Source organism: Dreissena polymorpha, chromosome 13 (assembly GCF_020536995.1).
Source record: "Dreissena polymorpha isolate Duluth1 chromosome 13, UMN_Dpol_1.0, whole genome shotgun sequence".
Lineage (NCBI taxonomy): Eukaryota > Metazoa > Mollusca > Bivalvia > Myida > Dreissenidae > Dreissena > Dreissena polymorpha.
Window position 1 is genome coordinate 40,223,140 of NC_068367.1, and position 25,289 is coordinate 40,248,428.

General features: G+C 35.9%; 2 protein-coding genes across 4 annotated transcripts in view; both read left to right on the top strand.

Annotated features, from left to right (window-relative positions):
- The window catches only part of LOC127854860 (uncharacterized), a 140,738-nt gene that overhangs the window by 103,121 nt on the left and 12,328 nt on the right, over window positions 1-25,289 (top strand). The gene's annotated exons all lie outside the window — the stretch shown is intronic.
- Window positions 7,864-20,898, top strand: LOC127854857 (uncharacterized). Of its 3 annotated transcripts, none has more exons than XM_052389930.1 (4): window positions 7,864-7,994; window positions 8,529-8,700; window positions 9,392-9,514; window positions 10,237-10,342. In XM_052389930.1, exons 1-4 carry the CDS (start codon window positions 7,944-7,946, stop codon window positions 10,263-10,265), a joined length of 375 nt encoding a protein of 124 aa, XP_052245890.1. In that variant the 5' UTR covers window positions 7,864-7,943; the 3' UTR covers window positions 10,266-10,342. The 3 variants fall into 3 exon arrangements, with proteins under 3 accessions (XP_052245890.1, XP_052245888.1, XP_052245889.1); XM_052389928.1 differs by lacking the exons at window positions 8,529-8,700; window positions 9,392-9,514; window positions 10,237-10,342 and adding exons at window positions 19,114-19,285; window positions 19,978-20,100; window positions 20,821-20,898 and having other exon boundaries at window positions 7,893-7,994; XM_052389929.1 differs by lacking the exons at window positions 7,864-7,994; window positions 8,529-8,700; window positions 9,392-9,514; window positions 10,237-10,342 and adding exons at window positions 18,495-18,577; window positions 19,114-19,285; window positions 19,978-20,100; window positions 20,821-20,898.

Here is a 25,289-nt window from a genome sequence, read left to right on the forward strand (position 1 = left end):
GCATGCTTGTTTCTTTGAAACGTGTATGAAGGGCCTTCAAGGATGAAGTCGCATTTTTCGCCTCGTCTGCAAACACTTTTGAGTCCGTTTTGGTGGTAGAGCCAGTTGTTAGTGTCTCAGAGCACGCTCCATTTGTAGACAGACCATAAAAATCCAACGATGAAATAAATCGTTTCCGGGAGAAATCTCTACTTTTCTTTGACCTCTTCATCCGATAAGACTTTAAACGGGTTGCTTCGGTCCGCGAAACGCGTTAAATAGGCTGAGATGTTTTTAAACGGTTAATGCGATCAACGAAAGCGGCCATGTTTGAGTACTGCTTTATAACTTCAGACAGGTTTAGCGCTTGCTCAAATATTATACTCAAACTCAAAGATGAGTCTAACTCAGTTCTCAAAAACGTTTCGTGATCATCAACTTGAGCAAGGTTTTATCTCAAAAATTGAGCAAAATCTCAAAGTTGAGTCAAAATATCGACTTAAGTTTATTCGTGATACTATCAAACTTGGCCACTTGATTGAAACGGTCATTACAAAGTATTGGCTTTAAGGAACTCCAAACCTTTAATTTTGCACAGATTTATTCAGAAAAACTTTATGATTAACAACAATTAATATTATAATTGAAATAGTAATAAGGGGAAGTATTTCAATTTAACATTTACTTAAGCAACACTTAAGACCATTTCCTGGATTTGAATTTCATAACATTTAAACCGCATACGTGTGCGTACGAATATATATATCAACATTCGCGTTGTATGTTCCAGATTTTGTAAAACATAAAATATTTAATGTTTTACGAATAACTGCATTGAAGAATATCGTGTAGTTCGAAAATGAATGATCCTAAATTAATCCGCGTTTGAATAAGCATATCTATGTTACTTTCATATAGTATACAGGTACATTGTATGTACACATTTACAAAGTACGTCGCCTTGGTGTATCGGATTAGTGTCCGATGTCATAGGTTCGATCCCCACTGTGGGAGCGTTCTGTAGATTTATCCCATAAACACTTAGTACTTGCACTAGTTCCAGGAAACGGACTCGAGGACGTTTCAAATATGCATTATGCTTTCTATGCAAACGAGCTAAAATAAATAGGTATAAACTTAGTGCGTGTTTAATATAATTTAAGTTTTAATTCAATAATATAGAAAATCAAGAGGTCATCGGATGAAATATAAAGATACATTGAAACTCCAGTAACAACTGGAGATTAATAATATTTTCCAGATTCTTTTTCGGCACGTTACTAATATCCCAACAATTCGGTCCAGCAAAAATGCTCATATCAAACACGTGTGAATAAAGCTGGGATCATCGCATTGGAAAGGTCAACTCAAAGCCCTTGATCAAGTTCATCCAGCTGAACAAGCAACTGGAGCTGTTCCGTTTTCTGATGCAGTATTAGTATTATGGTATAATACAATTGATTCGTATTGAAATTACGACATTCCAAATGAAATTAAGTTTAATCGAGCGACCAAGCGTAGGTCAATCAGAACGGGTTATGTTGATTCTGGAATACCATTAAGTAGTCTAGAATGATCGAGGTAAAAAGCATTGCAGCCATTTAATTCGAAATCCATACAACAAGTCTCCATTGCAATTGATTTTTCCCCGATCGTGTACGGCATTCTGTGCTACAGGACCTAAACTTATCATTCACGGTTCCAGATAATTCTTCAAAAGGTATTGTGCTACAGGACCTAAACTTTTCATTTAATGTTCCAGATAATTCTTTAAAGGGTAATGCGCTACAGGACCTAAACTTATCATTCCAGGTTCGAGATATTTGTTCAAACTGAGATGACGAGCAATGATACAATCATTGAGCCTAAAACTATCGACGCTAAGTGAAACCATGACCTTGACCCTATGCCAGTGATTCAGTACGTCCTCACATCGTCACAACGGCCCTTATATTTCGTAACAGTTGATTTTAAGTGGTTTATAAGCAACCTCCGCAACGAGATTTGACTGGAACTAGCGTAGCTGGATCAAATCCATGCCTTCATAACCAACAACGTGATGATAGCATAGCATCGTTGTACAATAATTGTACCGTTTTTTATTTTTCCCTTCTTTTTAATTTAGGTAATTTTATTTTCATTATGAACCTTAATTTATACACTATTATCACAATATAAAAGACGATGATATTACTTTTCATAATATAATACTTTAACAAAAAAATAAAATCCAACCAAATCTGGTAGAATTTCATTATGATGGCAGAGATTGTATGTGAAAGCATGGAACGACAACTCTGCGTGGAGATTGGTATATAAGACATGAAAATGGAGGCTCAAACTTTTGACCTTCATGAGTAACCTTAAACTTGAACCGACAAGCTTAACTCATGCCTTCTGCGCATGATTTAAATGACCCTCGTATTTTAGCCGAGTTTCGATGCTTGACCTTTTACCTTTTAGTATTACCTTGACCTTGAGCAAGAGTGACTTTTTCTGCGAGTTTTCTCATTAACCTTAACATTGGACGCAAGCTCGAAAGCCGGCAGGGTGGAAGGGATATGGAGAGGAAACGAAAATACAAGGGAGGGACTGACAATATGGAGAGGAAACGTAAATGAAAGGGAGGGACTGACAATTGAGGCTCACACTATTGACTTACAAGTGTAACCTTCACCTTCAGCGGGCTTAAGTGACTCGTGACTTTATCATACGTTCTTCGCTTGCTTGATGCTATTCAACTACATTCGTTCTTAAATTGACCTACAATGTACATAATATGTTAATAATAATAATTTCAGGATTATTTCGACGAATCCTTTCTATCTTCACATTTTGAAACCTGTCAAAGAAAATGCCTCATTTTCTACTTTCCACGACAAATGCAATACTTCAATTGACCAAAATAATTTCAGCACAAAACATCAACAAAAGCGAGAAACCGAGTTTAAAAAAAAGAGTCAAACGTGTTAAGAAAGTTGACATTCAGAATGAAGAACATGAAATATAAATTATACACACCCACCCCTACAATGATCCACCGTATTTGACATATTGGCAGCCATTGAAATTTCTATGGCAAAAGTGTGAGTTGACCTAAATATCAGGTAAAGTTGAACTTAAAGGTCGATGGTCAAAGTCATCAAAAAGATTGTCAGAAATCAGAATTCCCGTTCCTAAAATATGATTCCAACAGGAAATCTCAGTATATCGTCAAACCTTGGCAATTCATTTATTTCAGGATGCAAAAACTTGTCAAAGTGTTAAAGCACATGAAAACCAAAGGTAAGATTTACTGTAGAGTGACAGTAAAGTACACACATACTTAGCTCATATGTAATTGTGTGCTGTGCAAGAAACCGTGTATTCGTTCATATGATGTAGGACGAATTTATAATTGTTATATGTTATTTTTATTACTAGCGGAAGTTTAAATGACACTTCACTTAATACAATTCAAATTTGAGAATATCTTGTACATGCGCCTCATTTATTTAGTAATAATACGTTAACATTAAATAATTAATAATATATTTTCTTGATATGTAGTTTCAGATCACCCAAAAGCTCCCGAAGGCGAAATACTTTGGAAATATATTCAGGCTGCTAAGGAGGTGTTAATGAACAGGAGCGAGGTAGGATGTTTTATGACAAATGTTCTGTTCCTGGCCAAAGAAGATCTTCCGAGTAGCATGTTGCCAGAGATGAACATGTACATGGTGTACCAGGTAAACAAAGACTAAAGTTAAACAAGTACAAGTTTGTGTGTTAATTTCATATATGAACTCGAGCATCATGCATATAAATAGTAGCTACAAAATCAAGTAAAAGGTATGATTGGTACTCATTTATTGGGAAAAATATGTTGAAATGGCAAGAAATCTTTTATGAAGTAATATCGATAATGGACCTTGGTGCAAAAAAAAACGAGTTTTTTATATTTATTTATTTATTTATTTATTTATATATCTTGTATGCATAAGGCAATATGATGTGATGATTCTTTTCAGGGCTTGTCCAAACTTGCTGACCTGTGTGTTGACAGTCGGACATCATACATGATAATTCTAGAAAAGAACAATGTGATGTTCTAGAACCAAAGCCATATTTGCTGTCTATTTATGCTCGTATATTGCTGATGCGTAGTCCATTTATAACACTTGTTAAACACTGGGAGGAAATGGATAACAACTGATTGGGTTTCAGCCATGGTTGGGAATAAGTCAGGGGTAGTTACCAGGCTCAAAGAAGATAACCCAGGCTTGGTTAGATACGCATTGTATATCGCATATGCTAGCTTTGAGTTTCTTTTCAGAGGCAGATGCTATCCCTTCTTTGTAAAGGTGCATGAAATCTAATTCACGACCAGTGTTTATTTTCACTCATGAAAACTGCCAATTCTGGAAATAGTCCAAAGGTTGACACCAGGACAGATTGGTACGCTTGAAGAGATCTTCCATAATAGATTATGAATGTCTTAGTTATCATGGTTCAGTAGAGATTATGATCTAGAACTTCAGTAGCAAATGTTTGTGTTTCTGATCTGGAGGAGAGATCAGGAGAGTTCCATACTAATGGTGGCTTAGTTATCATGTCTCAGTAGAGGTTATGATCTAGAACTTAAGAATCAAATGTATTTGTTTCTGAAGGAGAGATCAGGTGGAGGCGCTCAGTATTTACAAGCCCAATACAGTCTACAAGTTTTGTATATTGTACACTTTCGGGTTTATGTCCTTGCAACCCAATGGCAGTGCCATACAAGTCTTTTCAAACACAGGATCTTGACTTTGCAGAGGTTAATCCTATTCTGATAATAACAATTCCATTAAATGAGAACCACTGGTCAATCTGGATATCGACTTAGTAAATTGCATAACTGGTACCAAAGGCAGAGGAGTCCAGGACTGAAGATGGCACTTTGAGTTTCAAAGCCACGCCATCAGAAACAGTGACTGTTTTGTGTAGTATCTTTTAATCAATAATCTTTGATGACATAGTACACAGTAAACGACCTATGTTGACATTCTACACAGAAAAGATTGGTAGAACAGTGTTAAATATAAATAAGCTCTCGGTAAGTAAATTAGCTGTAGATCAAAAGAGTTACAAGCAAAAGGCACGCGGCAGTGAATATTTGCGAATCATTCTCAGCAGGTGTTATAAAAAGTGTGCATGGCAGGTTTTCTGACACCATGAAGATGGATCTGGCATCTTTAAACGTTCTATTAAACCGATCCATTGAAAAGGATAGCATGGTAAAGGATATTGATGTAGTGGCAGAGTACCTGTGTAGTGTAGGTTTTGAGGGATGTCTTGAGAGCTAAGGCATGTTAATGACTTTCATTCACTCTCTTGTAGATAACAGTAGTAAACTTGTGTGCAGTACTACGAACTCTGCCAACTCAGCTTTGAATTAAAAGCTATGTATCATGTAGCTGCAGGGGCAGCTGAAAGCTTTTTAGTATACTCTGTAAGCAATGTTGATTGCGAACGTGGCTTGAGAACAGAGCTTCATGCAAACCTGCCTCGAGAAAGGGTTATCGGTTAGAAGATTTGACACGTTATTACGAATTTCACTAGTTGCAGGAAAATAGAGATGTTTCCCTATTGCCGGGCGTTCATTAAGTAGTCTACAGTAAATATGATTCGAAGAGTTCCCCTAATACCGGGCATTCATAAAGCAGTCTTTTGTCAAGAGTCTTAGAATTTTATAGTTAGCTGTTGGCAAACGTTCAGGTGAAGTACTGTAGCAATTGTGGTGGATGGTTAAAGTTGAACTTAATTGATGACACATGTTTTATTAAAGTTTAATTAATTTAATTCATGTACAAACCAAGGGTAGTGAATGCGTGAACATACATGTTCTACCTTAATTTATTCAAATCTTATTATGTACGTTTTATATTTCAACTCTTGTTAACCTGTCCATCCATATTTTCATTGTGTTTTATTGTGGTGTGTAGACTGTTGAAAACAGTAATTTTATAGTAACTTATTAAATGTGCTATCGCATCATTATAAAATGATCTTATTTGCCTCAAAGAAACCCCAGTTTGGCGACAGCTTTTTTAATTTTGCGAATGTAAGATGCTACAAGTTGTTTAAGCCCCGAGGGGACCCTGTTGTCCGGATTGTAATGAGTTGACCTATTGTGATGGTTTGGTCAGTCTCGTTTAAATTAAAATGCGATCTAAAGTACACCGCTTTAACACCAAAATTTCGGTTCAAAGTGCTGTCTGTATGATTCCCTGATTCGTGAGTTTAATCTGCTAGTGAAATTTTGTTTCAGATATTTTCATTTATTATTGTATTTTGTTATGTAGTATGTTTGGGTGATATTGATAAACAAGGGTTTTATTGCGAATTTCATTCATGCAATTGCATTCGTAGTGTTAAAGGAATCTGATATGACGCAGACATATTCATTTATTTGGGGTTCCACAAAGTATATGTGTCTGTTTTGTCACTAGATCGGCAAGTCTAAAAATGGGCATGTTTCCTTGTTTGTGTTACTTCGAGAAAGTTGTATCTTAAGCACCCATTTAAGCACCCATTGGGTGCTAAACAATGCATACTCATTCTTGTGATTTGGGTTTAAACACACTCTCAAAATCATGGATTCTGTCGTGCATACATAACTAACATAACATAACAACTAATATCAGCAGTGTCTATGTCAAATTTCTTAAAGTTTAACTCTGGTTAAATGCAAAAAGTAAAATTGGCTTATGTATATCATTTTGACTTAGGAAATTAACTTTTCGGTTAAAATAAAACAGTTTGTTTTAAACAGAGAAATGTCTACGGGTTGGTATTACTTTAATTGAATTTAAGGAAATACAAGGCTTGGGTTATTAATCTTATTATTGAAATGTGACATTTATTTAAAATGCTAAAATTAGAAAATTCATGCATGTAAGTAATAATGTGTAATATACAATAAACCCATACGTTTTTTTATCAGCGACCAAATTGCATTACATGTTTTCATGTAAATGTAATAAAAGCGATGCAAAAGTATTGCTGCAGTTAACAATTTAACAGTGTTTTCGACAAACAGGCTGACATTTAAATTTATTATCATCATTCGCTGGGTTGATATCTTTTTAAAAACAAAAAACAACATTTAAATATGAACACGGATATATTTTTATACGAATTAATTATTCGCCCGGATGTTGTGCGGCATTTGACTGGTGGTTTTCCAGCCAATCTTTAGCGTGAATTATATCTTATGAGTTTCAATGCGATGTCTCTACCTGATACTAAATAACTCCTCATTAAAGGGACCTTTTCACAGATTCTTGGCATGTATTAAAGTTTGTCATTTAATGCTTTATATTGATAAATGTAAAGATTGGATCTAAAAATCTTCATTAAAAAAAAATACAATTAAAGAAAGAAACAAAGTAACCATCAACTGGTCTCGAGCCACTGACCCCTGGAGCAAAAGTCTAACGCTTAGGCCACTCGGCCATTCGTGCTCATACCATGAGTGATGTATTGTATTCTGCATGTAAGCAAGCCTCGTAGTATAACAAAATATAACGACAACAACAGAACTCTCCAAATTATTCAATCGTTTCTTGTTGCAACGTTGCATGATTTTCAGTTTTTTAAATCGTCAAAAGATGCATATAATGGATATTTTAGAGCATGGTAAATGTTCAGTATTACTGTTTCCTCACAAATATCATAACTGCAACGATTTTATTTTGTCAATTTACTAAAACGTTAAAATGTCCCTTTAATAGGCTATATCTCCCGTAGTATTTTTTGTTGGTAATCTAAATGCAATTGACGTCTTTTTGCTCAATTAATGAACCATCTGCTTTGCACGACAACATTGTAAATACTTACCAACAGATGTCAAAAATATTATTTTAACCGGATGTGAATGAGTTATACGTGTATATAAAGAAGAAATTATCAGCCGCTCTGCTCATTCTTAACATAAAACCGGAATGATCTTTACACCTCTGTCGATCCTGTTAGTTCTACTTGCCGGTGCATTGGTGAGTTTAGTTTATTTTCTTTGACATCGACTATCAATAACTGTTTTGCTCTCAGTTTCTGTGGCATTTTCAGGTATTTGTTAACTGGAGATAACATAAATTGACGTAGTAAAGTGTTGATGACGCTATTCTTTTGTTTAAGTTAAGTTTGTATGTGTTCATGTTTTATGTTATGGTACATGTCTTTTTGTTTTAGTGAATAAATTAGTTTTACAACACCATTGTGTCTATTATATGAATACGAAAATGTCGTCCCATTCATCATGTGTGTGCGTGTATGTGTGTGTGCGTGCGTGCGTGTGCGCGTGTTTGCGCGCGCGCGTGCGTGCGTGTGTGCGTGTGTGTTCGTGCGTGCGTGCGTATGGGCGTGTACGTGTGCGTGTGTGTGTGCGTGCGTGCGTGTGTGTGTATTTCGAAGTTTATGAGGTCCTTTAGGGCGGGAGGCCGCATAATGTGAAGAACCGAGTTTGTTACAGCACTTACCGGACAGACAAACAACATATTTATATATATTGCCTGTGTTAAACTCCTTAGGCGGTTCCGGCGCCAGCACGTGGAGCGCTGGCCGGATACTGCATCGAGTCGGAAGATTGCAAGGCCAACGAGTGCTGTGTAAGCTTCAACCGGTATTCCGTAGTCGATCTGTCCCCTGACCTCAAAAGATTTGTGGAAGGGAAATGTGAGCCATTGGGAGGGCTAGACGCCGGTAAGCTTGTTTTACTGATTGATTGATTTCCTCAGTTGATTAATGGATTGATTAATTGATTGATTGATTAATTCACCAACCGGCCGACTGGCTGGCTGATTTTGCTCGATCGACCGACCGACTGAGATCATTAGTTATTATGTTCAACCACATTATGACAAAGCGACCGACTGAGGTCGATCTATTATGTTCAATCAAATTATGACTTACTGAGGTCGATCTATTATGTTCAATCAAATAATGACCGACCGACCGACTGAGGTCGATCTATTATGTTCAATCAAATTATGACCGACCGACCGACTGAAGTCGATCTATTATGTTCAATCATATTATGACAGACCGACTGAGGTCGATCTATGATGTTCAATCAAATTATGACCGACCGACCGACTGAGGTCGATCTAATATGATCAATCAAATTATTACTGACCGACCGACTGAGGTTTGATCCATTATTTTCCATCAAATTATGACCGAACGACCGACTGTGGTGGATCTATTATGTTCAATCAAATTACGACCGACTGAGGTCGATCTATCATGTTCAGTCAAATTATGATCGACCGACCGACTGACGGACTTAGATCAATCTATTATGTTCAAAATTCCTTTTTTTTATTTTCTCTCTCTCACTCTCGCACGGTGTTCTTATTGTCGAACGTATTTTGTTTAAATTGTCATTTTCCAGCCTGCCAGATGCCTCCTGCAAATACGTTACTCCTACAAATACGCTATTCCTACGCATGTCCATGTATCAAAGGCGCTTTTTGTTCGCAAAGTGGACGGCTTCCGCCTCGCGTAGATGGTCCAGGTAAGAGTTTGCAGAATAAACTGCATGTATATATATATAATATATTGGCCGTGTTCTGTGAAAAAGGGGTTCAATGCATGTGCGTAAATTGTCATGCCAGATTAGCCTGTGCAGTCCGCACAGGTTAATCAAGGACGACACTTTCCGCTTGTATGATATATTTCGTTTATAGAAAGTCTGTTTTAGCAAAAATCATGTTAAGGCAAAAAGTGTCGTCCCTGATAAGCCTGTGCGGACTGCACTGGCTAATCTGGGTTGACACTCTACGCACATGCATTAAACCCCCTTTTCACAGAGCACGACCCGTATATAGTTTACTGGTTATACTTATGCCCATATCGATAACGGCGGAGTACGTTCGTCTGGATGGCAATGCCTGAGGGACGTTTGATGGTAGTCATTACCCAGCGAAATCTTGGCTTAATTTTCTAGGAATAACATGTTTGCCCACGATAAAATTCTTAATTGATTGATAATTAAAATATTCGGCAAACTGAAAATTATTGACATTCATTTTAATGTGTACAAACTTTAATATATGCTCCATATATGAGACTAAATTAAACCTGTTTAGAAGAGTGTATGAGTTTAAACTGTTGTAAAAATCAAACATATACGTATGTCTCGTTATATCAAAGCAATAAATTGCATTGTCCGCAAAAACAAAATTGTGTGTAAAATACAATTTACCTCATTAAATATGTATGTTTGTTTCGTTACAGGTCTAGGGGTGTGCAAAGCCGTGGGGTGATGATATGAAAGATATGGGTGTTTTTTTTTAAATGTGATGTCGTTTCATGTGCTTAATAAATAGACACCATTAGAGCATCCGTTTTGTTTGTATCACTGAAATAACACTTGTTAAACGTTTTGGAGGGGCAGAGGTATTTGACCTTACATACATTTTATTAACCCATTTATGCCTAGTGGACTCTCCCATCCTCTAAATTGGATCAATTTATTTCCCAAATTAGGGATGTCTAGTTTATTTATTTCTTTATTTACAATATTTATTACATTGTTTTTTTAAGTAAACAGCGCAGACCCTGATGAGACGCCGCATCATGCGGCATCTCATCTGGGTCTACGCTGTTTGCCAAGGCCTTTTTCTAGACGCTAGGCATAAATGGGTTAATGAATTTTGCCATTTCATGTGTCTAAATTTAAATAGGCGAGGTACTGGAGCTCATCTCGGATCCGTGCATAATGAAACTTCGAAAAGAGAGACCCCATCGAAGGTATCTGTGGTCCATGCAAATCAATCAGCGTGTTCGATTATAAATATTTATGTCACCGAATGGAACTTCACCTATGGGGAGCCGATAGTTAAATATTTTCGTTCATGTCACACAGTTCCTTTCCGTACAGATATCATTCAAGATATCATTTGTGAACATGCACGCCATTCTCGCAGTCTCACACATTACTGACGATAAGTGAAAATGTTTTTACGGAGAAGCATAATCCTCAAACAGAGTCTCTTGTTTTCTAGGCTGGCTCTCGAACAATTTAGTCGGGTTTCAAATAATTTCATGAAGTACAAATAAATGTAAACAAAATGAAGCATCAGATCCACCAGGAGGAGACCAACCTCATTATGGAACATTTATTCATGAAAAGGAATTGGTTGCCAAGGTATGACACAGCGCTACAGCAATAGGACCAACACACATAACTACGCTACAATCACACAAGATGTTTAAAACCCGGCCACTTGATTGATACGGTCCTTACAAAGGAACTTCAAACCTCAAACTTTGCACAGATTTATTCAGAAAACCTTTAAGATAAACACCAATTAATAGTATATTTTAAAACGCAATAAAAGGGAAATATTTCAATTTAATTTTTATTGAAGGAACACATAAGACCATTTCTTTGATTTGAATTTCAACACATTTAAACAGCATGGATATGTGTGTGTACGAATTTATGTATCAACATTCGCGTTGTATGTTCCAAATTTTTTTTAAACATAAAATATTTAATGTTTTGAGAATAACTGCATTGAAGAATATCGTGTAGTTCGAAAATAAGCGATCCTAAATTAATCCGCGTCTGATTTAACATATTTATGTTACTTACATATAGTATACGCGTACATTGCATGTACACATTTACTACGTACGTTGCCGTGGTGTAGTGGATTAGTGTCCGCCTAACGATCTGGAGGTCATGGGTATGATCACTACTGTGGGACCGTTCTTAAGATTTCCCCCAGAAACACTAAGTACTGGCTCTAGTCCCAGGAAACGGACTCGAGAGCGTTTCAGATACGCCTAAGGCTTTCTATGCAATCGAGCTAAAATAAATAGGTTTAAACTTAGTACGTGTTTAATGTAATTTATGTTTTAATTCAAGAATATAGAAAACCAAGAGGTCATTGGATGAAATATAAAGATACATTAAAACTCAATTTACAACAGGAGATTAATAATATTTTCCATATTCTTTTATTCCATGTTACCAATATCCGAACAATTCGGTACAGCGCAAATGATCACATCAAACACGTGTGAATAAAAATGGGATCACCGCATTGGGAAGGTTAAATCAAAGCTCTTGATCAAGTTCATCCAGCTGAACAAGCAATTGCAGCTGTTCGGTTTTCGTTTGCAGTATTAAAAATATCACTTATATGGTATAATGCAAATGTTTCGTATTAATAATTCGACATTCCAAATGCACGTGAGTTTAATCGAGCGACCAAGCGTAGGTCAATCAGATCGTGTTGATTATTTTAATTCTGGAAAACCATATAGAAGTCTAGAATGATCGAGGTAAAAAACCTTGCAGTCATTCAAATCGAAAAACATACAACAATTCTCCACTGCAAATGATTTTTCCCCGATCGCGTACGGCATTTTGTGCTACTGGACCTAATCTTATCATTCCAGGTTTCAGATACTTAATTAAATGATATAGGAGATGACGAGCTGATACAATCATTGAGCCAGCCCCAAACTATCGACGTCAAGTAATACCATGACCTTGACCCTATGCCAGGGATTCATGACGTCCTCACATCGTCACAACGGCCTTTATATTTCGTAACAGTTGATTTTCAAGTGTTTTATAAGCAACCTCCGCAAAGAGATTTGACTGGAACCAGCGTAGCTGGATGAAATCCATGCCTTCATAACCAACCACCTGATGATAGCAAAACATCTTGGTACAATAATTGTATTTTCCCTTTTTTTAATTTAGGTAATTTTATTTTATTATGAACCTTAACTTATACACTTTTATCAAAATATAAAAGAAAATGATATTACTTTTGATAATATAATACTTTAACAAAAAAGTAAAATCCAACCAAATCTGGTCGGATTTCATTGTGAAGGCAGATATTGTATGTGAGAGCATGGAACGACAACTCTGCGTGGAGATTGGTATATAAGACAGGAAAATGGAGGCTCAATCTTTTGACCTTCATGAGTAACCTTAAACTTGAACCGGCAAGCTTAACTCATGCCTTCTGCGCATGGTTTAAATGACCGTCGTATTTAAGCCGAGTTTCGATGCTTGATCTTCTACCTTTCAGTATTACCTTGACCTCGAGCAAGAGTGACTACTTTTGCGAGTTTTCTTATTAACCTTAACATTGGACGCAAGCTCGAAAGCCGGCAGGGTGGAAGGGATATGGAGAGGACACGTAAATGAAAGGGAGGGACTGACAATTAAGGCTCACACTATTGACTTATAAGTGTCACCTTCACCTTCAGCGGGCTTAAGTGACTCGTGACTTTATCATACGTTCTTCGCTTGCTTGATGCTATTCAACTACATTCGTTCTTAAATTGACCTACAATGTACATAATATGTTAATAATAATAATTTCAGGATTCCTTCGACGAATCCTTTCTATCTTCACATTTTGAAACCTGTCAAAGAAAAAGCCTCATGTTCTACTTTCCACGACAAATGCAATACTTCAAGTGACCCAAATAATTTCAGCACAAATCTTCAACAAAAGCATTTGAATTTGAAGTGAGAAACCGAGTTTTTAAAAAAGAGTCAAGCGTGTTGAGAAAGTTGACATTGAGAATGAAGAACATGAAATATAATTTATACACTCTCACCCATATAATGATCCATCGTATTTGACATATTGTCAGCCATTGAAATTTCTATGGCAAAAGTGTGAGTTGACCTTTATATCAGGCAAAGTTGAACTTAAAGGTCGATGGTCAAAGTCATCAAAAAGATTGTCAGAAATCAGAATTGCCGTTCCTTCAATATGATTCAAACAGGAAATCTCAGTATATCCTCAAACCTTGGCAATTCATTTATTTCAGGATGCAAAAACTTGTTAAAGTGTTAAAGCACATGAAAACCAAAGGTAAGATTTACTGTAGAGTGACAGTAAAGTACATACATACTTAGCGTATATGTAATTGTGTACTGTGCAAGAAACCGTGTATTCGTTCATATAATGTAGGACGAATTTATAATTTTTATATGTTATTTTTATTACTAGCGGAAGTTTAAACGACACTTCACTTTATACAATTCAAATTTGGAAATATCTTGTACATGCGCCTCATTTATTTATTAATAATACGTTAACATTAAATAATTAATAATATATTTTCTTGATATGAAGTTTCAGTTCACCCAAAAGCTCCCGAAGGCGAAATACTTTGGAAATATATTCAGGCTGCTTAGGAGGTGTTAATGAACAAGGTCGGATGTTGTATGCCAAATGTTCTGTTCCTGGCCAAGGAAGATCTTCCGAGTAGCATGTTGCCAGAGATGAACACGTACATAATGTACCAGGTAAACAAAGAAAATAAACTAGTACAAGTTTGTGTGTTAATTTCATATATGAACTCGAGCATCATGCATATAAATAGTAGCTAAAAAATCAAGTAAAAGGTATGATTGGTACTCATTGATTGGAAATAATATGTTGAAATGGCAAGAAATCTTTTATGAAGTAATATCTATAATGGACCTTGGTGAAATTATTGGTATATATATATATATGTATATATATATATATATATATATATATATATATATATATATATATATATATATATATATATATTTATTTATTTATTTATTTATTTATTTATTTATTTATTTATTTATTTATTTATTTATTTATTTATTTATTTATTTATATATCTTGTATACATAAGGCAATATGATGTGATGAATCTTTTCAGGGCTTGTCCAAACTTGCTGACCTGTGTGTTGACAGTCGGACATCATACATGATAATTCTAGAAAAGAACAATGTGATGCTCTAGAACCAAAGCCATATTTGCTGTCTATTTATGCTCTAACATTGCTGATGCTTAGTCCATTTATAACACTTGTTAAACACTGGGAGGAAATGGATAACAACTGATTGGGTTTCAGCCATGGTTGAGAATAAGGCAGGGGTAGTAACCAGGCTCAAAGAAGATAACCCAGGCTTGGCTACCTACGCATTGTATATCGCATATGCTAGCTTTGAGTTTCTTTTCAGAGGCAGATGCTATCCCTTCTTTGTAAAGGTACATGAAATCTAAATCACGACCAGTGTTTATTTTCACTCATGAAAACTGCCAATTCTGGAAATAGTCCAAAGGTTGACACCAGGACAGGTTGGTACGCTTGAAGAGATCTTCCATATAGATTATGAATGTCTTAGTTATCATGGTTCAGTAGAGGTTATGATCTAGAACTTCAGTAGCAAATGTTTGTGTTTCTGATCTGTAGGAGAGATCAGGAGAGTTCCATACTAATGGTGGCTTAGTTATCATGTCTACAAGTTGTGTATATTGTACACTTTCGGGTTTATGTCCTTTCAACCAAAGGGCAGTATCATACAAGTCTTTTCAAACACAGGATCTTGACTTTGCAGAGGTTTATCCTATTTTGATAATAACAATTCCATTAAATGAGAACTACTGGTCAATCTGGATATCGACTTAGTAAATTGCATAATTGGTACCAGAGGCAGAGGAGTCCAGGACTGAAGATGGCACTTTGAGTTTCAAAGCCACGCCATCAGAAACAGTGACTGTTTTGTGTAGTATCTTTTAATCAATAATCTTTGATGACATAGTACACAGTAAACGACCTATGTTGACATTCTACACAGAAAAGATTGGTAAAACAGTGTTAAATATAAATAAGCTCTCGGTAAGTAAATTAGCTGTAGATCAAAACAGTTACAAGCAAAAGGCACGCGGCAGTGAATATTTGCGAATCATTCTCAGCAGGTGTTATAAAAAATGTGCATGGCAGGTTTTCTGACACCATGAAGATGGATCTGGCATCTTTAAACGTTCTATTAAACCCATCCATTGAAAAGGATAGCATGGTAAAGGATATTGATGTAGTGGCAGAGTACCTGTGTAGTGTAGGTTTTGAGGGATGTCTTGAGAGCTACGGCATGTTAATGACTTTCATTCACCCTCTTGTAGATAACAGTACTAAACTTGTATGCAGTACTACGAACTCTGCAAACTCAGCTTTGAATTAAAAGCTATGTATCATGTAGCTGCAGGGGCAGCTGAAAGCTTTTTAGTATACGCTGTAAGCAATGTTGATTGCGAACGTGGCTTGAGAACAGAGCTTCATGCAAACCTGCCTCGAGAAAGGGTTATCGGTTAGTAGATTTGACACGTTATTACGAATTTCACTAGTTGCAGGAAAATAAAGATGTTTCCCTATTGTCGGGCGTTCATTAAGTAGTCTACAGTACATAAAGCAGTCTTTTGTCAAGAGTCTTAGAATTTTTTATTTAACTGTTGGCAAACGTTCAGGTGAAGTACTGTTACAATTGTGGTGGATGGTTAAAATTGAACTTAATTGATGACACATGTTTTATTAAAGTTTAATTAATTTAATTCATGTACAAACCAATGGTGGTGAATGCCTGAACAAACATGTTCTACCTTAATTTATTCAAATCTTATTATGTACGTTTTATAGTTCAACTCTTGTTAACCTGTCTATTCATATTTTAATTGTGTTTTATTGTGGTATGTAGACTGTTGAAAACAGTAATTTTTAAGTTGTATTATGTGATTTCATTAACTTATTAAATGTGCTATCGCATCATTATAACATGATCTTCTTTGCCTCAAAGAAGCCCCAGTTTGGCGACAGTTTTTTTAATTTTGCGAATGTAAGATGCTAAAAGTTGTTTAAGCCCTGAGGGGACCCTGTTGTCCGGATTGTAATAAGTTGACCTATTGTGATGGTTTTGGTCAGTCTCGTTTAAATTAAAATGCGATCTAAGGTACACCGCTTTAACACCAAAAATTCAGTTCAAAGTGCTGTCTGTATGATTCCCTGATTCGTGAGTTTAATCTGCTAGTGAAATTTTGTTTCAGATCTTTTCATTTATTATTGTATTTTGTTATGTAGTATGTTTCGGTGATATTGATAAACAAGGGTTTTAATTCGAATTTCATTCATGCAATTGCATTCGTACTGTTAAAGGAATCTGACATAACGCAGACATATTCATTTATTTGGGGTTCCACAAAGTATATGTGTCTGTTTTGTCACTAGATCGGCAAGTCTAAAAATGGGCATGTTTCCTTGTTTGTGTTACTTCGAGAAAGTTGTATCTTAAGCACCCATTTAAGCACCCATTGGGTGCTAAACAATGCATACTCATTCTTGTGATTTGGGTTTAAACACACTCTCAAAATCATGGATTCTGTCGTGCATACATAACTAACATAACATAACAACTAATATCAGCAGTGTCTATGTCAAATTTCTTAAAGTTTAACTCTGGTTAAATGCAAAAAGTAAAATTGGCTTATGTATATCATTTTGACTTAGGAAATTAACTTTTCGGTTAAAATAAAACAGTTTGTTCTAAACAGAGAAATGTCTACGGGTTGGTATTACTTTAATTAAATTTAAGAAAATACAAGGCTTGGGTTATTAATCTTATTATTGAAATGTGACATTTATTTAAAATGCTAAAATTAGAAAATTCATGCATGTAAGTAATAATGTGTAATATACAATAAACCCATACGTTTTTTTATCAGCGACCAAATTGCATTACATGTTTTCATGTAAATGTAATAAAAGCGATGCAAACGTATTGCTGCAGTTAACAATTTAACAGTGTTTTCGACAAACAGGCTGACATTTAAATTTATTATCATGATTCGCTGGGTTGATATCTTTTTAAAAACAAAAAACAACATTTAAATATGAACACGGATATATTTTTATATGAATTAATTATTCGCCCGGATGTTGTGCGGCATTTGACTGGTGGTTTTCCAGCCAATCTTTAGCGTGAATTATATCTTATGAGTTTCAATGCGATGTCTCTACCTGATACTAAATAACTCCTCATTAAAGGGACCTTTTCACATATTTTTGGCATGTATTAAAGTTTGTCATTTAATGCTTTATATTGATAAATGTAAAGATTGGATCTAAAAAGCTTCATTAAAAAAAAATACAATTAAAGAAAGAAACAAAGTAACCATCAACTGGTCTCGAGCCACTGACCCCTGGAGCAAATGTCTAACGCTTAGGCCACTCGGCCATTCGTGCTCATACCATGAGTGATGTATTGTATTCTGCATGTAAGCAATCCTCGTAGTATAACAAAATATAACGACAACAACAGAACTCTCCAAATTATTCAATCGTTTCTTGTTGCAACGCTGCATGATTTTCAGTTTTTTAAATCGTCAAAAGATGCATATAATGGATATTTTAGAGCATGGTAAATGTTCAGTATTACTGTTTCCTCACAAATATCATAACTGCAACGATTTTATTTTGTCAATTTACTAAAACGTTAAAATGTCCCTTTAATAGGCTATATCTCCCGTAGTATTTTTTGTTGGTAATCTAAATGCAATTGACGTCTTTTTGCTCAATAAATGAACCATCTGCTTTGCACGACAACATTGTAAATACTTACCAACAGATGTCAAAAATATTATTTTAACCGGATGTGAATGAGTTATACGTGTATATAAAGAAGAAATTATCAGCCGCTCTGCTCATTCTTAACATAAAACCGGAATGATCTTTACACCTCTGTCGATCCTGTTAGTTCTACTTGCCGGTGCATTGGTGAGTTTAGTTTATTTTCTTTGACATCGACTATCAATAACTGTTTTGCTCTCAGTTTCTGTGGCATTTTCAGGTATTTGTTAACTGGAGATAACATAAATTGACGTAGTAAAGTGTTGATGACGCTATTCTTTTGTTTAAGTTAAGTTTGTATGTGTTCATGTTTTATGTTATGGTACATGTCTTTTTGTTTTAGTGAATAAATTAGTTTTACAACACCATTGTGTCTATTATATGAATACGAAAATGTCGTCCCATTCATCATGTGTGTGCGTGTATGTGTGTGTGCGTGCGTGCGTGTGCGCGTGTTTGCGCGCGCGCGTGCGTGCGTGTGTGCGTGTGTGTTCGTGCGTGCGTGCGTATGGGCGTGTACGTGTGCGTGCGTGTGTGCGTGCGTGCGTGTGTGTGTGTATTTCGAAGTTTATGAGGTCCATTAGGGCGGGAGGCCGCATAATGTGAAGAACCGAGTTTGTTACAGCACTTACCGGACAGACAAACAACATATTTATATATATTGCCTGTGTTAAACTCCTTAGGCGGTTCCGGCGCCAGGACGTGGAGCGCTGGCCGGATACTGCATCGAGTCGGAAGATTGCAAGGCCAACGAGTGCTGTGTAAGCTTCAACCGGTATTCCGTAGTCGATCTGTCCCCTGACCTCAAAAGATTTGTGGAAGGGAAATGTGAGCCATTGGGAGGGCTAGGCGCCGGTAAGCTTGTTTTACTGATTGATTGATTTCCTCAGTTGATTAATGGATTGATTAATTGATTGATTGATTAATTCACCAACCGGCCGACTGGCTGGCTGATTTTGCTCGATCGACCGACCGACTGAGATCATTAGTTATTATGTTCAATCACATTATGACAAAGCGACCGACTGAGGTCGATCTATTATGTTCAATCAAATTATGACTTACTGAGGTCGATCTATTATGTTCAATCAAATTATGACCGACCGACCGACTGAGGTCGATCTATTATGTTCAATCAAATTATGACCGACCGACCGACTGAAGTCGATCTATTATGTTCAATCATATTATGACAGACCGACTGAGGTCGATCTATGATGTTCAATCAAATTATGACCGACCGACCGACTGAGGTCGATCTAATATGATCAATCAAATTATTACTGACCGACCGACTGAGGTTTGATCCATTATTTTCCATCAAATTATGACCGAACGACCGACTGTGGTGGATCTATTATGTTCAATCAAATTACGACCGACTGAGGTCGATCTATCATGTTCAGTCAAATTATGATCGACCGACCGACTGACGGACTTAGATCAATCTATTATGTTCAAAATTCCTTTTTTTTTATTTTCTCTCTCTCACTCTCGCACGGTGTTCTTATTGTCGTACGTATTTTGTTTAATTTGTCATTTTCCAGCCTGCCAGATGCCTCCTGCAAATACGTTACTCCTACAAATACGCTATTCCTACGCATGTCCATGTATCAAAGGCGCTTTTTGTTCGCAAAGTGGACGGCTTCCGCCTCGCGTAGATGGTCCAGGTAAGAGTTTGCAGAATAAACTGCATGTATATATATATTATATTGGCCGTGTTCTGTGAAAAAGGGGTTCAATGCATGTGCGTAAATTGTCATCCCAGATTAGCCTGTGCAGTCCGCACAGGCTAATCAAGGACGACACTTTCCGCTTGTATGATATATTTCGTTTATAGAAAGTCTGTTTTAGCAAAAATCATGTTAAGGCAAAAAGTGTCGTCCCTGATAAGCCTGTGCGGACTGCACTGGCTAATCTGGGTTGACACTCTACGCACATGCATTAAACCCCCTTTTCACAGAGCACGACCCGTATATAGTTTACTGGTTATACTTATGCCCATATCGATAACGGCGGAGTACGTTCGTCTGGATGGCAATGCCTGAGGGACGTTTGATGGTAGTCATTACCCAGCGAAATCTTGGCTTAATTTTCTAGGAATAACATGTTTGCCCACGATAAAATTCTTAATTGATTGATAATTAAAATATTCGGCAAACTGAAAATTATTGACATTCATTTTAATGTGTACAAACTTTAATATATGCTCCATATATGAGACTAAATTAAACCTGTTTAGAAGAGTGTATGAGTTTAAACTGTTGTAAAAATCAAACATATACGTATGTCTCGTTATATCAAAGCAATAAATTGCATTGTCCGCAAAAACAAAATTGTGTGTAAAATACAATTTACCTCATTAAATATGTATGTTTGTTTCGTTACAGGTCTAGGGGTGTGCAAAGCCGTGGGGTGCTGATATGAAAGATATGGGTGTTTTTTTTTAAATGTGATGTCGTTTCATGTGCTTAATAAATAGACACCATTAGAGCATCCGTTTTGTTTGAATCACTGAAATAACACTTGTTAAACGTTTTGGAGGGGCAGAGGTATTTGACCTTACATACATTTTATTAACCCATTTATGCCTAGTGGACTCTCCCATCCTCTAAATTGGATCAATTTATTTCCCAAATTAGGGATGTCTAGTTTATTTATTTATTTATTTACAATATTTATTACATTGTTTTTTTAAGTAAACAGCGCAGACCCTGATGAGACGCCGCATCATGCGGCATCTCATCTGGGTCTACGCTGTTTGCCAAGGCCTTTTTCTAGACGCTAGGCATAAATGGGTTAATACATTTTGCCATTTCATGTGTCTAAATTTAAATAGGCGAGGTACTGGAGCTCATCTCGGATCCGCGCATAATGAAACTTCGAAAAGAGAGACCCCATCGAAGGTATCTGTGGTCCATGCAAATCAATCAGCGTGTTTGATTATAAATATTAATGTCACCGAATGGAATTTCACCTATGGGGAGCCGATAGTTAAATATTTTCGTTCATGTCACACAGTTCCTTTCCGTACAGATATCATTCAAGATATCATTTGTGAAAATGCACGCCATTCTCGCAGTCTCACACATTACTGACGATAAGTGAAAATGTTTTTACGGAGAAGCATAATCCTCAAACAGAGTCTCTTGTTTTCTAGGCAGGCTCTCGAACAATTTAGTCGGGTTTCAAATAATTTCATGAAGTACAAATAAATGTAAACAAAATGAAGCATCAGATCCACCAGGAGGAGACCAACCTCATTATGGAACATTTATTCATGAAAAGGAATTGGTTGCCAAGGTATGACACAGCGCTACAGCAATAGGACCAACACACATAACTACGCTACAATCACACAAGATGTTTAAAACCCGGCCACTTGATTGATACGGTCCTTACAAAGGAACTCCAAACCTCAAACTTTGCACAGATTTATTCAGAAAACCTTTAAGATAAACACCAAATAATAGTATATTTTAAAACGCAATAAAAGGGAAATATTTCAATTTAATTTTTATTGAAGGAACACATAAGACCATTTCTTTGATTTGAATTTCAACACATTTAAACAGCATGGATATGTGTGTGTACGAATTTATGTATCAACATTCGCGTTGTATGTTCCAAATTTTTTTTAAACATAAAATATTTAATGTTTTGAGAATAACTGCATTGAAGAATATCGTGTAGTACGAAAATAAGCGATCCTAAATTAATCCGCGTCTGATTTAACATATTTATGTTACTTACATATAGTATACGCGTTCATTGTATGTACACATTTACTACGTACGTTGCCGTGGTGTAGTGGATTAGTGTCCGCCTAACGATCTGGAGGTCATGGGTATGATCACTACTGTGGGACAGTTCTTAAGATTTCCCCCAGAAACACTAAGTACTGGCTCTAGTCCCAGGAAACGGACTCGAGAGCGTTTCAAATACGCCTAAGGCTTTCTATGCAATCGAGCTAAAATAAATAGGTTTAAACTTAGTACGTGTTTAATGTAATTTATGTTTTAATTCAAGAAAACCAAGAGGTCATTGGATGAAATATAAAGATACATTAAAACTCAATTTACAACAGGAGATTAATAATATTTTCCATATTCTTTTATTCCATGTTACCAATATCCGAACAATTCGGTACAGCGCAAATGATCACATCAAACACGTGTGAATAAAAATGGGATCACCGCATTGGGAAGGTTAAATCAAAGCTCTTGATCAAGTTCATCCAGCTGAACAAGCAATTGCAGCTGTTCGGTTTTCGTTTGCAGTATTAAAAATATCACTTATATGGTATAATGCAAATGTTTCGTATTAATAATTCGACATTCCAAATGAACGTGAGTTTAATCGAGCGACCAAGCGTAGGTCAATCAGAACGTGTTGATTATTTTGATTCTGGAAAACCATATAGAAGTCTAGAATGATCGAGGTAAAAAACCTTGCAGCCATTCAAATCGAAATCCATACAACAATTCTCCACTGCAAATGATTTTTCCCCGATCGCGTACGGCATTTTGTGCTACTGGACCTAATCTTATCATTCCAGGTTTCAGATACTTAATTAAATGATAAAGGAGATGACGAGCTGATACAATCATTGAGCCTAAAACTATCGACGTCAAGTGATACCATGACCTTGACCCTATGCCAGGGATTCATGACGTCCTCACATCGTCACAACGGCCTTTATATTTCGTAACTTTTGATTCTTAAGTGGTTTATAAGCAACCTCCGCAAAGAGATATGACTGAAACCAGCGTAGCTGGATCAAATCCATGCCTTCATAACCGACCACGTGATGATAGCATAGCATCGTTGTACAATAATTGTACCGTTTTTATTTTCCCTTCTTTTTAATTTAGGTAATTAATTTTTATTATGAACCTTAACTTATACACTATTATCACAATATAAAAGACAATGATATTACTTTTCATAATATAATACTTAAAAAAATAATAAAATCCAACCAAATCTGGTAGGATTTTATTGTGATGTCAGAGATTGTATGTGAGCGCATGGAACGACAACTCTGCGTGGAGATTGGTTTATAAGACAAGAAAATGGAGGCTCAATCTTTTGACCTTCATTTGTAATCTTAAACTTAAACCGACTTTTAAAGTGCCTATAGGGATTACATCTACTTGAATTTTCATCAGAAGCGTAACAGCCTAGATAGCGTGCAGCAATTGATAACATGCTGACTAAATATTCTAATAAAGTTATTTATGTTTCCGACATCTTGACTTATCCATATGAACCAAAAGCCGTATTTGTATAAGAGAGTTTTAACCTTGGTTACCCAACATTTTCTGCCTTCATCGTCAAGCGATTTTAACATATCGTAACATTGTTTTGGGTATCTGTGTTATGGCATGGTTAATAAAGTACGCCAGTATCGAATACAATTGATAAAGTATGTCGTACATACAGCACTGTCTCTATCACCCCATGATTCGCGAGGTCAATCTGCTTGGGGACTTTTTCAGATGTTTTCATTAATTATTATTTTGGTATGTACATGTAGTATGTTTCGGTGATATTGATATACAATGGTTTTTGAAAACGAATTTCTTTCACGAACTTGCATTCTTAGTGTAAAAAATACTGATATGACGCAGAAATAATTATGTATTGGGGATTCCAAATAAAATGTATATGTCTGCTTTTGTCAATAGTTCGGCAAGTCTAAAAATGGGCATGTTTGTGTTACTTGGAGAAAGTTATATCTTAAGAACCCAAAGGGTGCTAAGCAATGCATACTTTTTCTTAAAATATGCGTTAAGACACTGTCTTAACATTCTGCAGTGTGCCGAGCATACATAACTAAAACTAGCGGAAGCAGTGTCGACGTCAAATTTCTTAAAGTTTAATGCGAAAAGTAACATAGGCTTGTGTATTGCATTTTGACCCAGGAAATTAACTGTCCGGTTAAAATAAAACAGTTTGTTTTCTAGCGAGAAATGTCTTATGGTCGGTATAACTTTAATTGCATTGAAGGGAAAACAAAGCATGGGTTATTATCTGATTATTGAAATGCAACATTTATTTAAAAAGCTAAAAAGGAAAACGTATGTGTTAATTGTAAATTAAATATGTACTTAATAATATGTAATATACAAGTAAGTAAGTAAGTAAGTAAGTAAGTTGTTTAGTATCGTGACATGTGCAATATAACAAAACATCATATTAATATATATATATATACAAATATGCTTTGCACCCGACCCGATGGGCCTATAAGTCACCAAAACAGAATAGTAAGTAAAAATATTTCAACATATGTACAATAGCACCACATACACTGGTGCATATAAATAATATATAACGAATATGAATATGAAAGAAAGATTGTGTACAGGAATTAATGTCGATGGTATACTCATTACGGACTATGCATAGATAACAGTTCGTCGTTTTAAATATGCTTTTACAATAAATTTAGCCAGTTTTCGCGGACATAAAGACATAAGTATATTAAGTTTACCAATAGAATTGTGGTTCGTCAGCTCATGTGATATTTCTGCAAAGTGTATGTGCCGTAAATCATTGTAAGTATCACATTCAAACAAAAGTGCACTTCATCTTCGATACTATCAGCGTGGCACAATCTACAAGTCCTCTGTTCTAAAGGTTCTCCTACAAATCGACCAGTTTCAACTCGTAATGGCAGTATACCCATTCTTAATTGGCACAACATTTATCGTTCATTCTTTTTTAAGTTAAGTTCAATGTATTAAACAATTAGTATACAATTAACACATACGTCTATTTATCACTGACAAAAAGGCGTAAAACGATTGCATGATACTGTATTGAAAGCGATGCAAACATATTGTTGCTTTAA

Excerpts from the sequence above, each read along its gene's own strand:
- LOC127854857 (XM_052389928.1), top strand. The coding sequence starts at position 7,944 with ATGATCTTTACACCTCTGTCGATCCTGTTAGTTCTACTTGCCGGTGCA. Across the intron at positions 7,995-19,113 it reads TTCTACTTGCCGGTGCATTG|GCGGTTCCGGCGCCAGGACG; the intron begins GTGAGTTTAGTT and ends TAAACTCCTTAG. Across the intron at positions 19,286-19,977 it reads ATTGGGAGGGCTAGGCGCCG|CCTGCCAGATGCCTCCTGCA; the intron begins GTAAGCTTGTTT and ends GTCATTTTCCAG.